Source organism: Elephantulus edwardii, unplaced genomic scaffold (genome assembly GCF_000299155.1).
Source record: "Elephantulus edwardii isolate Elephantulus edwardi_28Jun2011 unplaced genomic scaffold, EleEdw1.0 scaffold00009, whole genome shotgun sequence".
NCBI classification, from domain to species: domain Eukaryota; kingdom Metazoa; phylum Chordata; class Mammalia; order Macroscelidea; family Macroscelididae; genus Elephantulus; species Elephantulus edwardii.
This window is the reverse complement of record NW_006399759.1, coordinates 17,397,016-17,411,749: the sequence shown is the minus strand read 5'-3', so window position 1 is coordinate 17,411,749 and position 14,734 is coordinate 17,397,016. Positions and strand designations below refer to the sequence as shown.

Sequence of the window (14,734 nt, the reverse complement as noted above, 5' to 3'; positions counted from 1 at the left end):
GATGCAGCAGGCTTTCTCGGACACGCCACAATCCTTATTCTCTGTTGTCATCATGCCTCAAACTCCAATCCATGGCCCTCTGAGTGAATGAGAGGCTCAATTACAAGAATTGTAAGTGCTCCAAGGAAAGTTGAAGTGATGGCCAGATTCCAGATAATGTGACAGGTCTGGTGAAGACATGAAACGGGGACTGGTGCTTGGCCTGGTCGGCAGGTGACCGACTACTGCTGCTACGGTCATTCCAGACTTTGGGTGCATCAGCAAAGTGACAGCAGGGCTGGCAGGGGAGTGGGTCATCTTCCTATAACAACATGAGTCACCTGTTCTCAGTAGATCTGTTAGTCATTCGCCTATGAACTGAGGCAGCCTCTGGCCGGGCTTGTCCTTACAAGTGCTTACACTGTGAAGACAAACATCACTCTCTCAGCCTTGCTTCTGGCCTCTCCACCCTGCATGGAACCACGATGGTTAGGCAATCTCCCAGCACATCGGCACCACAGTGTGGCGGGCCAGGGCTCCTACTGGCTGTTAGAAGGTGGTTTGTAGAAATAGAAAGGTAACTAGTAAAATGTGTATGAAGATCCAAGGAGGGGAGGGTGGGCAGGGGGGAGGGAATCATAGGGTTACACAATTTGACGGATGGAGGGAGGAGCGGATAAAAGAAATGGGAAAGATCCTGCGGAGATGTGAAACATGGGGCAATGGTGATTAATTTTATAAAATATAATAAATCAGAATGATTGTATGAAACACAATGTGAATGAAGGATAATGTGAAACACAATTTATACAAACTGTGTAGGCAAACCAAGATAAAATAAAAATTAAAAACCCAAAACAAAACAAAAAAGAAAAATTAAGTAAATAATCACATTAATTTTTATATTCACCATTTTGTACAGATATAGATATATATATATACTTTATTAATATAAATTTATTATAAGCCAATAATTAAATGAGTCTCTAAGAGTTTTTAATCTGGCAGAATTTATTTTTAAAATTTCCTGATGGCTAAAAAGGGGTGGTCTTAGGTGCTGACTGAGCGCGCCTCCTTTTCTGCCTCTCCCACCACCCCAGTGGGTCACAGAGCTTGCTTAGTCACTCTCTATGGGGCACCTCAACGTGGTCTCTGCCTCTGAAGACTCTTGGTCTCAAGGAGACTAAAGAGGGTGAGAAATCACAGGACCCGGGCTCAGTGTCAGCGCCAAGGTCTGTCACCTGCTTTACCCTCACCCTCCACTATCAGCCCGACACCAACTCTCCACCCTGAATTCCCCATGTGCTGGGCCTGTCTCCTCAACTCGTCCTTGACGCCACTGAGAGGGACACACATACCATTCACACTTTATGCTCCTGGGACAGGTCACTCTCAGTACCACTGCAGACACTGCTGTATGGCTGACTGACTGCAGGACATCTGGTGTATTAAAACCTGGGGGGCCTAGCCCCTCCTCTGCACAGGGGTCTGGAGGTCCACACTCTTAAAATGACCATTCAAGCTTGATGCTGGGAGGAAGTCTCTTTTAAAATACCCTGTTATCATCAAGTTGGAACCAACTCACTGCTGAGCCTCCAGTGGGTTTTCAAAGACTGCAAATTACACAGGAGGAGACTGCCCATCTTTCTCCTGAGGAGCAGTGAGGGCGCCTTTGGGTTGTCAGGGCAACTCCTTACCCATCAGGCCTCAGAGGCCCCTAAAGGGAGACTCCGTCAGTGGGGAAAGGAGACGTTACCCACTGATGTCAACACCAGGCACAAGAGCCTGGCTCCTGAGAACTTTCCTGAGCTTTCCTGAGAACAAGCCTCAAGAAAACAGACAAGTGGGCTCTTTCACAAAATGGATTACAACAAGTGCAAAATTCAGAAAACCTAGTTCTGGTAGAGCAGGCCACAGGAGTAGGGGAGTGGGGCGGGGTGCCCTCTGCCGGCCTGGGGGTGCCCTGCAGGCCTGCATCACAGATCCACCAGAACCAGGGTTCTAGGAACTTGAGGTTCCTAGACAATATGAGGTTCCAGGGTGCTCTACATTTGGGGTCGCCAACCTATTCAGAACCTCATCAGTGTTCCACACTCTGTGCTTCTTTAGGTAGTTAATCTGCACTAGCAGCAAGAGGAGGCTGACAAGTCTGAGGCTCTCAGGGAAGCACGTGCGACTAGCATTAACTGGTACCTGCACTGGGCAGAATGCTGAGCAAACGGTGACGCTGCCCTACGCCCTTCTAAGATGTGTGGCTCACCACAAATATGAGTGGGGTGTCTGCAAACCCACAAACACACACATTGTCCATCCTGGGTTAACACAAACACACACAGTGTCCATCCTCGGTGACTCCATGGTTAGAAATGAAACACTGTTGTTTGTTGTTGTTGTTAGGTACCAATGAGTGGAGTACAACTCCTAGAGACCCTATGAACAAAAGATCTGAACTCAGTCCTGTCCTGTACCATCCTCATACTTCCTGACATACCAAAGCCCACTGCAGCAGTCACTTTGTCAGTCCACCTGATTGAGGGTCTTCCTCTCCTTCACTGACCCTCCACCATTCCCAGCATCATGTCCTTCTCCAAGGAATAGCCCCTCCTAGCAACATGCCCAAAGTCTGTGAGGTTAAGCCTCATCATTCTTGCCTCCAAAGAGCACTCCCGCTCTTTACAAAGCTTTATATCAATGCATATATATCTTTTAAAAGTTGTTGTTGTTGTGTACAATTGAGTTTGAACCAGCCCTTAGCTGATGCTCCAGCAAGTTTTCAGAGCAGTTAATCACAGGAAGGTAGAATGCTCCTGTGAAACAGCCGGTGGATCCAAACCACCTGCCTCAAGGTTGGCAGCATAACGCCTTACCAGTAAGCTATTAGAGCTCCCTTGTTTTAAAGGAATTGTTTGTTGTTAAGTTGGAACTGACCCACACCTGACCCTCCAGTGGGTCTTCAGAGGCAGTTAATCACATGGGAGGAGACTGCCCATCCTTCTCCCGCAGAACAGCGAGTGGATTCAAACCACATGCATTTGGGACTGCAGCACAGCTCTTTTTAAAGGAGTAGAAGGCAAAATTCTTATTAAATTTTTAAGCTAAACCATAAAGCCTGAAACAGATTTTCTGCTCAGAGTTTGTACTTTGGACTCCCCTGCTGGGTCCTACAGGGAGAGAATGGCAGTTCTGTTTAGCAGACATTTCAAAATGTTTGAGAAGCACCTGTCCATGCACACATGTTGCTACACACACACCGTCACCCCATCACAAGGCATGACTGGATATGTGAAGATCTGAAAGCTGGCTCCATTTATAACCTCCGTGTAGAGCTGATAGCAAAGAGTGGGCTGCCTGGGCACTCCTCAAAGGCTCATATCCAGAGAGATCAATCAATCTTAGATATGCACCTCTGAGACTCTACCTCTCAGACACGTACCACTGAAAATGTGGCTATCCTGAGCACCATTGCGGATGAAAGCAGATGACTAAGAAGCTGAAAACTGCCATGCAAGCAAAGCCACTCGGAAGCAACGCAAACCATTCAAATGAGAAGTATTGCTAATTTTACTATTTTAGGCACATTCCATGAAAGAATCATGCTAGAAAATCCTCTTGGAATTTTGTCATGAGAGCTATGTAATTCATTGGTTCACTTTCTGCCTTGGCTGCCAGATGATGCAGGTTTGCAAACCTGCAGCATGAGCAGACCTGGGTGCTTCACCCCTGTGACGCACGACCTCGCTCATTTTACTTTTACCCTAGTAATCCTGTGTCCTCCCATGGTCACACGTTCCAGGCCTTTTTACGAGAAGCCAAATGGTAAACAAACAATAAACGAATCTGTGATCTCATCCCCTCTCGAAACTCTCTCCTCCCTTAGCTTCTGTGTTGCAGTCACCCACTTCTCTTCTCTCTATCTCATTTGTACAGTCCTCTCCCTTGATGGTCCCTGAACTTGTCCTTGGCCCCTTTCTCTCCCCTCCACCTCTGCTTCCTGGGTTACTTCCATTCCTATCCAGATACTTACTTCCAAATCTGCATCATAGACCTGATCTGTCTTCCAAGCTCCACTTTTGTACAAACTTCCACTGGGCAATTCATGCTCACCACACCCAATTTTGATTAGCCCTCCATATATGATCTTAATCTCAGCTAATGGAAACAAGTCAGTCAATCATGAGAGCACTGTCGTTAGCAGATGACAGGTCAGCCCCTAACTCATGTTGCCTCATGATCCACAGGGTATTCACTAGCTAATATTTTTAAGATCAACCAGGCCTTTCCTCTTAATCTATTTCAGCACAGAATTTCTAACACTTGCTAAATATCAGAGCAACACTCACGCTTTCACTGGCAGATGTAGTAGCTGCAGAGAAGGTGTGCTGGCAGGGACTTCAGCTCTGCTACATGGAGATGAGAATTCTATCACTGAACCACCACTGCCCCCTGCAGGTGTTATCTTGTAAATTTCCCCAACTCCCTCCTTTCCATTCCAATTACAACTGACCAAGCCCTTACCTTGGAGGCTACTGTATTAGCTTCCTATTTACACTTGCCAGCCTCCGTTCTACTCCTTTTTATCCAATACACTGTCCTATCAATCCAGCCTGTGAAATGGAAATAAGATCATGTCACCTCACTGCTCTAAGACAAGCCAGGCCCCTGCTCAGCCATCTACAACCTAGGCCACGCCCAGCATTCACTCTACCTTGAATCTCATCCTAGGATGATACTTAACTATTCAGAGCTCCTCACATGGGCCCTGCTTCTGGCTTCAGTGGCTTTGTTAGACTGCACTTTCTCCTAGAACACCCTCTTTCCCCTTCTGCTTTAGCTACCATTTGATTTTAATTTTTTTTTTTAAATGTTACCGTGTTTCAGTATAATTTTAGGCCCCATTTAACAACTTCTATACAAACTGTTCAGCAGTATTCCATTTTTCATAATGGGTCAACATTTTCTGTGTATTCAGGTTGTTCTGTTTCCAATGTTCTAGTTTCCATGCCCCCTTAACTCCTCATATTTGGTCTGTTGACCTTTTGGTCTCATACAAATGCTTTTTTGAAAAATTGTCTTTTTTTTTCTTTTTCTTTTTTGTTTTAAAAATTTTAGATATTTTTTTAATGGCGTACCAGAGTGGTGGATAATACACATTATTTTGTGTGCCAATTTGTTTTCACTTTAAGCTGACCTCAGTACATTTTCATTCAAGGTTTAAAGAGCATCTTCAAGTGGTAGACTCGGGGATTCTTGCTGGCTCACTGGAACCAGAAAGTCTGGACTGTATACAAATTTAAGTTCTGTTCCACGGTCTCCTCCTGTTCTATCAAGATCCATTCACTGTGGCCTTGATCAGAATGGCTGGAAGTGACAGTGGAGCACCATCCAGCTTTTTTGAACTCATATGGGTTAGATGAGATCGTGGCTTGTGCAGCCCATCTGCTTTCTAAGATGTAGTGATTGTGATTCATCCAATTCACAACCAAAAGTTAATTTTTTTTTTTTTAAAGACACAGCTCAGACATCTTCCCAGAAGTCTTCCTTCCTGAATTCTCTGTCCCAAGTGCGTGAAGTACCCCTTCCATATGTGCCCTCCCCCTCCCCAATTGTGTGCCGTCCACCTATGTCTGTCTCTCACATACTGTACCCATCTATGCCTGCAGCTGGTATCCTGACCACCCAACACGGAGAGGCACTCACAGACCTTAGTGAATGTCCTCTCACTGATTCTACTGTATTCCTAGTGGATAGATAGATGCATCTCAGTGGATCTCCAAAGGCTCCCCCAGGCCGTGGCCAGAGCCCCCAGCTCACCAAGAATTGGACAACATCCTCAGGTCTGTGCTTGGCTGACTTGAATGCAGCGAGCCGGGTCACCACCAGGATCTGGTACTCCACGTGGCCTGACATCATCTTGCCCCGCACCTCCTGGTGCTGGGGCACGGTCAGGTCTAGGCCCGTGTGGACATTCTGGACCTGCCTGCCAAAGAGAAGAGAAAGCAAAGGAAGTTTGGGTTCAGCTTAGCAGAACTCTTGATGGAAATGCAGACAAGACCTCCTTGTGGCCAGAGGGCTTACTCTCTCACCTGCTCATTGTTGTCAAGTTAGAACTGACTCATACCTGACCATACTGTGGGTTATCTGAGGTCGTAAATTGCACTGGAGGAGAATGCTCATCTTTCTCCTGTGATTGGCTGGCAGATTTGAACCACCAATGGTGCTGCCTTTGGTTAAGTAGCCCAATTCCTTAAAGACTAGGCCACTAGAAGAACTCTTATCCTTCTTATAAATCAATATGAAAAGGAGCTCTGGTGGCCTAGTGGCAAGAAGCTGCACTGCAATCCAAGAGGTGCATGGTTCAAATCCACCAGATGCTCTGATGGAGGAAGGGCAATCCCCTCCTGTACCAATCAAATCTGATTTGATGGTACACACAAAAACAATAATTAAAAAAAAAAACAAACAAAAAAAACCCCACAGAGCAACAAAAAAACACCAGTATGAAGAGAGGAGACAGTTTCTGCATCAGCAGCATTAGCACCTGGGAACTTGCCAGAAAGGCAAAAGGAAGCTGTTGGGCTGGGAGGTGGGCCCAGCAAGGTGCTTAACAAGCCCTCCAAGTGATCCTGAGACACTGAACCTGATGCATCCCCTCTGTCACTTCTCTAGGTTCCTAAAAAAAACTTCTTCTGTAACAGACCACATAGCGTCTCTGTTTCAATCACTAAATTCTGCTCTTGTTGGGGTTTCTAAATAACATTCTCCAGGTGAGTCTTATTTGTGCATGTTGCTAAATGTGGTGTTGTTTGATGCCACTGAGTCGAGTATGACCTGTAATGACCCAACGAACAAGAGAGCTGACCCTTATCCCGTCCTGTGCTATCCTCACACTTTGTGTCACACCAGAAGCATGCCAGACCATTGCAGCAGTCACCATGTCAATCTACCTGATCAAGGGTCTTCCTCTCCTTCTCCAACCCTCCACCCTTCCAAGCATCATGTTCCTCTCCAAGGAACAGCCCTTCCTAGTAACATGCTCAAAGTACGTGAGATGAAGCTTCATCATCTTTGCCTCCAAAGAGCACTCCAGCAGCACCCTCTCCAAAGACATATCTGTTTGTTCTCTTGGCCGTCCATGGGATGTTCAGTGCTCTTCTTCAACACCACAGCTCAAAGGCATCAGTTCTTCTTCTGTCATCCTTATTCATTGTCCAGGTCTCAGATGCATAACAAGTGATGGGAAAGACCATGGCCTGAATCTGACGTACATTTGTCCTCAAACTGACATCATTACTTCTCAAAAATCTGGAGAGGTCCCTAATTGTAGACTTTCCCAGCACAGTACGTCTCCTGATTTCCTAGGTGTTATCAAGGTGTTGACTGTGGATCCCAGTAAGATGAAGCTGTTAACAGTTTGAGTCTTTTCTCCATCTATCATGACGTTGCCTATCGGTCCAGTAGTAAGAATCTCTGTTTTCTTGACACTTAGATACAATCCATATTGAAGACTGAATTCTTTGATCTTCTGCAACAAGTGCTTCAAGTCCTCCTCACTTTCAGCAGGGTTGTGTCATCTACACAATGCAAGTTATTGATGAATCTCCCTCTGATCCTGAAGCCACCTTCCTCTTCATAGAGTCTGACTTCTGTATGAAGAGAAAATATAACCCTGATGCACTCCCTTCTTAAAAGTCATGTTGTCTTCCCTTGCTTTGTTTCCACAACAGATTCCTGGTCTAGGTATAGGTTCCACACGAGCACAATTAAATGCTCTGGGATTCTCATTCTTCTCAATATTAGCCATAACTTGTTATGATCCACACAGTCAAATGCCTTTGCATAGTCAGTAAAACATAAATAGACATTCTTCTGATAGTTTTTACTTTCAGCCAGGATCCATCTGACATCAACAATGATATCTATGGTGCCACGACTTCTAATTCCTGCATGAACTTCTGGCAGTTCCCCATCTATGCACTGTTCTAGCCATTTTTAAATGATCTTCAGCAGTATTTTGCTTACCTATTAATGATATTTTCAATAGTTTCCACATTCTGTTAGATCACCTTTCTTGGGAATGGGCACAAACATGGACCTTTTCCAATCCATTAGCTAAACAGCTGTCCTTCAAATTTCCTAGCAAAGACTGGTGAGTGCATCCAGGTGGCATCTCTTAATTGATACAAGTCAATTTGTATCCTATCAATTCCTGGGGACTGATTTTTTTTTTTTTTGCCACTGCAGCTTTCACTTCCTCCTTCATTCACACTGGCTCCTGTTAATACGATACTTCCTGAAATTTTTCGGTATCAGTCAGTTCTGTTTTGGTATAGTGACTCTATATCCCCTCCATCTTTTTTTGATGTTTTCTAGGTCATTCACTCTATTGCCTATAGTATCTTTCAATATTGTCAAATGTAGATCTTGTTAAACTGTAGATCCTAACTCCATAAGTCTGGGTGGAAATGCAAATTCTCAGCAGGGGCTGAATGAGAATAAATGGATTCAAAGCCTTGGTTTGTGCAGCTGGAATCAGCCACACACAGTTCAAAAACCAATAAGGGTATATTTAAAAAAAATTTATTTATGAGAACATATTTAGCCCTTGCCCTAGACTGAGTTTCTGAAACTTGAATGTGCATTCGAGTCACCTGGGGATCGGTCTTACTCACATTCAGTAAGCCTGGAGAGTTGACATCATTAAGAAGCTCCCAGGTGGTGCTGATGCTGCCCAAAGATCCTCCAGGGGATCCGCTGGTGAGCATGTCATGAGATCTAAATTGTTATTTTTGCTCTTCAAAATCGACTCTCAGCTAATGGCGTTGCTTTCCATTCACTAAGAGTATGCCAGAGAACTTCCGGAGGCTTCAAATCACACCTGCCACCTGCTCCCTGGACACCACGTCCCCTCCTGTCTTCTGGATGAAATAACTAGCTCCTCCATAAGACCAGATAGTTAGACAATGAATAAAGATGACAGAAGAAGAATTAATACCTTTGATCTGTGGTATTAAGGGAAGATCTCGGACTGCTAAAAAGAAAAACCACCAAAAAAACTCCACCAAACATGTCCGTCTTGGAGAAGGTGCAACCAGGGTACTCCTTGGATGGTGAAACTTCACCTCATATACTTGGATATGTTGTCAGGAGGGGTCAGACCTTGGAAAAAGCCATTCTGCTGGGAAAGGTGAAGGGTCAGGGGAAGAAAATCCTCAGCCATAGTGATTGACACAGCGACTGTAAGAAGGGGCCTGAGCCTATGAGAGATCATCGGGACGGAGCAGGAATTCTTGGGCTCGGAGCTGTTGCTCAGATGGTTGCCAGCAGTTGTAATAGGCTCAGAGGTATCTGAAAACTACTTAAGGCCAATTCCTACTGAGGTGTGGATCGTAGTTCTCATTTATTTAAGGACCCTCTCCTCTCTCTTCTCCACTAACAATCTCCTTACTGGACCATTCTTAGAATCACTCAATCATGCTCTTATTTCTTTTAATTTTTACAATTTTTTTATTTATATATTTTTATTCTTTTTTTTTTATGTGTGTACTGTCAAATTGGATCTGACTGGTAAAGGAGGCGATTTTTCCTCCTTCTTCAGCAGAGCATCTGGTGGATTTGAACCGCACACTTCTGGGATTGCAGTGCAGTTTCCTGACTCTAATTTCTTTTAAAAACAATGCTGAGACCCGCCATTTCCTGGGAGTCAATGCCACTCCATTTCTCTGTTCCTCTTTACAGTAAAATTCCTTGAAAGACTTGCTGACATGCACTCTCTCTGGTTCCTCTCTTTGGTATGATCATTCCAACCATTCTTACACCTCATTACACAACTGAAAGTGCACATGACAGGTTCTCTGGTGATCTCAGATTGTTAAATGCAAAGGTTCCTTCTCCACCTCCTTTTACTTGACTTTGAAGCAGCACATGACACAGTCATTCCTCTTCACCAGAAAACAGTCTTTAATGGCTCCCAGAACACCCGACTCTTCACCACTCACTGGCCAGGCTTGCTCCACTTCTGTGGTTGGTCCCTCCTGATTTCACCCAGAGCCTCATCTCTTCTCTGGCTATACCCCTCCCCAAATAATCTCATCCAGTTTCAAGGCTTCAAATATCATCTCTGAGGCAAAAACATCCAAGGTGAAGTTTATAGTCCAGACTCTTCTTACCTGCTTGTCCGACATCTCCACTTGAAAACTAACAAGCTTCTTAAAATAATCTCAGCTACATGAATCTCGATCTCCACCATAAATCTGCTCCTGTTGGTCTTTCTAGCCAATGGCAACTTCACCCCTCCAGTGACTTATGACAAAAATCTTGTTTTCTGTCTTTACTGCTCTTTCTTTTGCTCACATCTCTCATGTTGTTGTTGTTATGTGGCATCAAGTCATCTGTGACTCATAGTAACCCTATGTACAGCAGCTCTGAACCCTGCCCTATCCTGAGCCAGTCTCACTGACTCTGACACACATAATACCATTATCACAGTTACTGTGCCAATCCATCCTGTCCAGAGTCTTCCTCTCCTGCCCTGTCCCTCCACCATTCTAAGCAGGATGTCCTTCTCCAAGGACTGGCCTCTTGGCCACGTGCTCAAAATATGTGAGACAGAGCTTCAAAATCCTTGCCTCCAAGGAGAAACTTGGTTTCACCCTTTCTGAGACAGATCAATTTGTCCTCCTGACAATCTATGATATGTTCAATACTCTTCTCCAGCATCACAGCTCAAAAGCATCAATTCTTCTTCTTTCTTCCTTAGTCATTGTCCAGCTCTCTGATGTATAGCAAGGAATTGCAAAAACCACGGCCTGGATCAGGGACACCTTAGTTTCCAGACTGAAACATTGCTCTTTAGCACTTTGGAGAGGTCCTGGACAGCAGACTTCCCCAGCGCAATTCATCTTTTGATTTCCTGACTGCTGGTACCAAGAGTGTCAACTGTGGAACCAAGCAAGCTGAAATTGTTAACACTCTCAATCTCTTCTCCATCTATCATGATACTGCCAATTGGCCCAGTGGTGGGGATCTTTATTTTCTTGATGTTTAGCTTCACAATTCATGTGTCTGTGCAATTTATTGTTTCTGAAAAGTGACTGCAAAGCCTGGTATGAATTGTTTCCAAATCGATGGTATTTAACACGTTGCCACAAATGACAGCAAATGTGTTTCTAAGCATGGTCGTCAATTTAAAAAGTGTGTGGCAACGTATTCAAGACACCCACCACCACCTATTGCCATCTGCTCCCTCTAAGGCTTCATGACAGGGACTCTGGATCACCACTGTATCCTTGAACTTAGCCTATTACTTGGCACAGTAAATTAACCTGCTAGATGAATAAATACATCCAAATGGAGACGAATGCTTATAAAGCATAGAGAGGATACAGAGTTAGGCTAGAAAGAAAAATGAGGGCCCAACTATGAAGGGTCTGCTTAGGTGCTGGACTAAAGCACTTCTGGAGGCAAGCTCCTTGGACTTAGTGGTCCTGCCACAAGAAATGAGTCTGGGCTCATGTGGCCTCCTCACTAGGGACCCTGTGTCAGCCCTGTGTACAGGCTGGCCAGTGACAGAAGGCATCCACACACAAGAAACGTCATACCCTCACTGGTCTGCACGTGGCTGAGAAAGGTGTTTGCTGCTGATAAGGCCCATACCTATTGCAGTGGCAGCTTATATGTTAAGCAGTAAAGAACCCATTTTATGTTTGCATCATGTTGTTGTTGTTGTATGCCACAGAGTCAGAACCGACCCAGAGTCAGATGACCCTCTGGTGGGTTTTCAGAGGCAGTTAACCGCACATCCTTCTCCCGCTGGTGGCCTCGAACAGTAGGCCTTCCAGACTACAGCGCAGCTTCTTGCCACTGGGCGACCACAGCTTCCCAATATTAGCATCAGGGAAGCTATTTTGTTCTGACAGCCACTTTAAGAAATGTATGCCTCAATAAATTTGGCAATAACATGTTTTATTAAGTTTGATGTTCTAGTACAAACTGACCCAGCTTGGTTACCACTCCTTCTGCACCTAGTCCAGGGCCTGAAATCCATGAGATGTCAGGAACTGTAATGACTTCCAAATACGAAGAAATCTCAACTGTCAATCAAAAGGAACTTTGTGTAACTTCCATGCTCGATTTCTTTATATCCCAACTTTTGCGTCCCCTCAGGTCGGAACGGTTTCAGCATCAGCTGACGTTCTTGACTGCATACAGTAAGGTTCTGTTGGTCCTCAAACTTTGAATGTTTAGAATCTTGCAATTTCTGCCATAACGCTGTCATCTTTAAACCTACATTTTGGACAAGAGACATCTCTAGCCTAGGAAGAGGAAGTCACTTAGGTGGCACTGGGGAAACCTCCTTGGATAATAAAACTATGACCTGTAACCTCATTATATCACCCTGTGAAGGCTGAGCAGGTTCTGACATTAGAGCTTACTGCAAGAAACAATCAAGTACACTCACAAGTATATACAGGTTTGGCAAGGATATTTCCATACGTGTGTGTGTACGTGCTATAGATACAGTCACGGTCCTTGCAAAGAATACAGAGGACAAAGTTCTGAAAAGTCCTTAGTCATAACCAAATCCCTAGGTGATGACTCACTGTGCTCGAGTACTTAAGTCACCTAACTCAGGGGACAAGGAGGTCAACTGGCATAACATAGCCCATAAAGACAATGATCCACAACCTCCTTCCGTGTTTGTTGTTGTTAGGTGTCATCGAACTGAGTCCGGCCCATAACGACCCTCTGAACAACAGATCTGAACTCTGTCCTATCCTTTGCAATCCTGAAATCTCTGACATGCTCAAGTCACTGTTGCTGTCACTGTGTCAATCCACCTAGTTGAGGATTTTCCTCTCCTTCGTTGTCCCTCCACCTTTCCAAGCATGAGGTCCTTCTCCAAGGAATGACCTCTGTTAACAACATGACCAAAGCATGAGAGACGGAACAAGTGAAATCTTCAAAGATGGTAAACAGTCACGTAAAAAAGCAGATGTTGGTCTCTTGTCACCTGGAGCTCAAACGAGTAAAGAAAATCCAAGACTCAAGAAAATAATTAGCCCAGAGGACTAAAAAAGTACAAGAACCACAATCTCTGCTGTCCAAAGACCAGAACTAGATGGTGCCCAGTTACCACTAACAACTGCTCCTGGACAGAAAAATGGGGGAAAGCAGAAAAACAACAACAAAAATGTATAACAGAGTGCACTTTCTGGTCTGATGTAGTGGCACTCAAGTTGGGCACTGAATCTTTTCTCAGGGAACAACTTTCAGCCCAACAAGACAGGTCTATACCAATTGAGGAATGTGTCCTCAGTGCTGTCAATCATAGCAAATGCACACTATCCTCCAAAAACCAAGTCAAAAGGCAGTAACTGGCAGGGAAACAGGACAAACAGAAAGGGAAAACCCGAGAAGAAATGGGAAAAGCAGTTGTTAAGGGAAGGGATTGCAAAAAAATGTTACAAAACAACATGTTTCTAAATTATTGAATGGAAAGCTAATTTCCTCTATAAATTTTCACCCAAACTACATTTCCTAGCCTTTAAGTCACAGGAAAGCTCTGATGACTGAAGTGATTACATTTATTTATATAACTGGTATCTCTGCACAAGCTTTTGTGCTGGGGGAGCATGGGTGGAGAGCATGAAAGTGTTTCAAGTACGTTATTTTACAGCTACTAAAAAAACAAACAAAAACCAAACCCACAAAACCAAAAACACTAAACCGCAGATCCATGTCCATCCCAGTCTTTCCAGGATTCATGCTCTGTGGGGTCCTCCCCATCTCGGTCAAAGTGGGCTTACACTGCATCCTCCACCCTGGTCACTTCTGGGAATTTTTGCTGGAACTTGTGCTTCTCTTGAGTTCCCTTCTGGAGCAGCTGCCACCTCCTCTCTCCCTTTCACCTGGATAAAGCCCACTCTTGGAGCTTCATTCTCTTCCTCCTAGAAGTCTGGGTAAATTGTCCCCCCCCCCCAATACTGTGTTCCTATGACAATCTAAACTCACTGTCCCTCTAATATGTATCACACTGCAAGTCTGGGTTCATCCCTGTCTCCTTTACCAGGGACTGGTTGGTTATTCAGGCTCCAAGGAATGAGGCTTTCACTAGGCCAGTCAGTCCCAAAATCTTCCATTTGGTCTCAGATGAGTTCTTGTCCCTCCAGAGAATGTCAAGGTTTCTCATCTTTACAAACCAAAAGCTCGATGCCGCCCAACACTACAAGAGTAGTGGAGCGGCCCACCCCCATACACCAGCAGAGAGCGCTGGGGAGGTCCCGGCTGGGAGGGCAGACCCCGAGGGGACCGCGGCCAGGCCTTCTGCGCCTTGGGCGCACGAGGCTGTGACTCAAGGGCACCCAGTCTCCAAGGGGCCCAGGCGTAGTGCCCGGGCGCGGGGGTCTAGCTCACCTGGAGGTGATGAGCACCGCAGGGCACTGCATGACCGCGGCGGCTGCGGGCGGAGCGTGCAGTCACGGGACCGGGCGGTGCCAGCGTGGTCGTCGCGTCCCCGCCCAGCGCGCACGGCCCGCCCCGGCCTCCGAGCTGTCGCACCGCCTCTCGGCTGCCCTGGCGCGCCCCCTCGTGGCCATCGGGTGAGCGAGTCTCTGAAGCCCGTGGATTTCGGATCCTCTCAGCCACCGGGCGGCGACCTGGAGGGAAAGCTGAACCCCTTAGCCTCGCGATTTCTACCTGTGGTGTCCAGGTCCAGGCTGAATCGCTTCCTCCCGCCCTGGGCCCAGCACGGCGCCAG

At 45.6% G+C, this 14,734-nt stretch overlaps 1 protein-coding gene across 1 annotated transcript in view; it reads right to left on the bottom strand.

The window, feature by feature from the left end:
- The window catches only part of HS1BP3 (HCLS1 binding protein 3), a 46,750-nt gene extending 32,327 nt beyond the window's left edge, over positions 1–14,423 (bottom strand). The window contains exons 1-2 of the mRNA XM_006880645.1: positions 14,392–14,423; positions 5,791–5,956 (exon numbers count right to left, since the gene is read on the bottom strand). Of these exons, the coding sequence (XP_006880707.1) occupies positions 5,791–5,956; positions 14,392–14,423 (198 nt within the window). The remainder of the gene's footprint in view (positions 1–5,790; positions 5,957–14,391) is intronic.
- Positions 14,424–14,734: the final 311 nt, after the last annotated feature.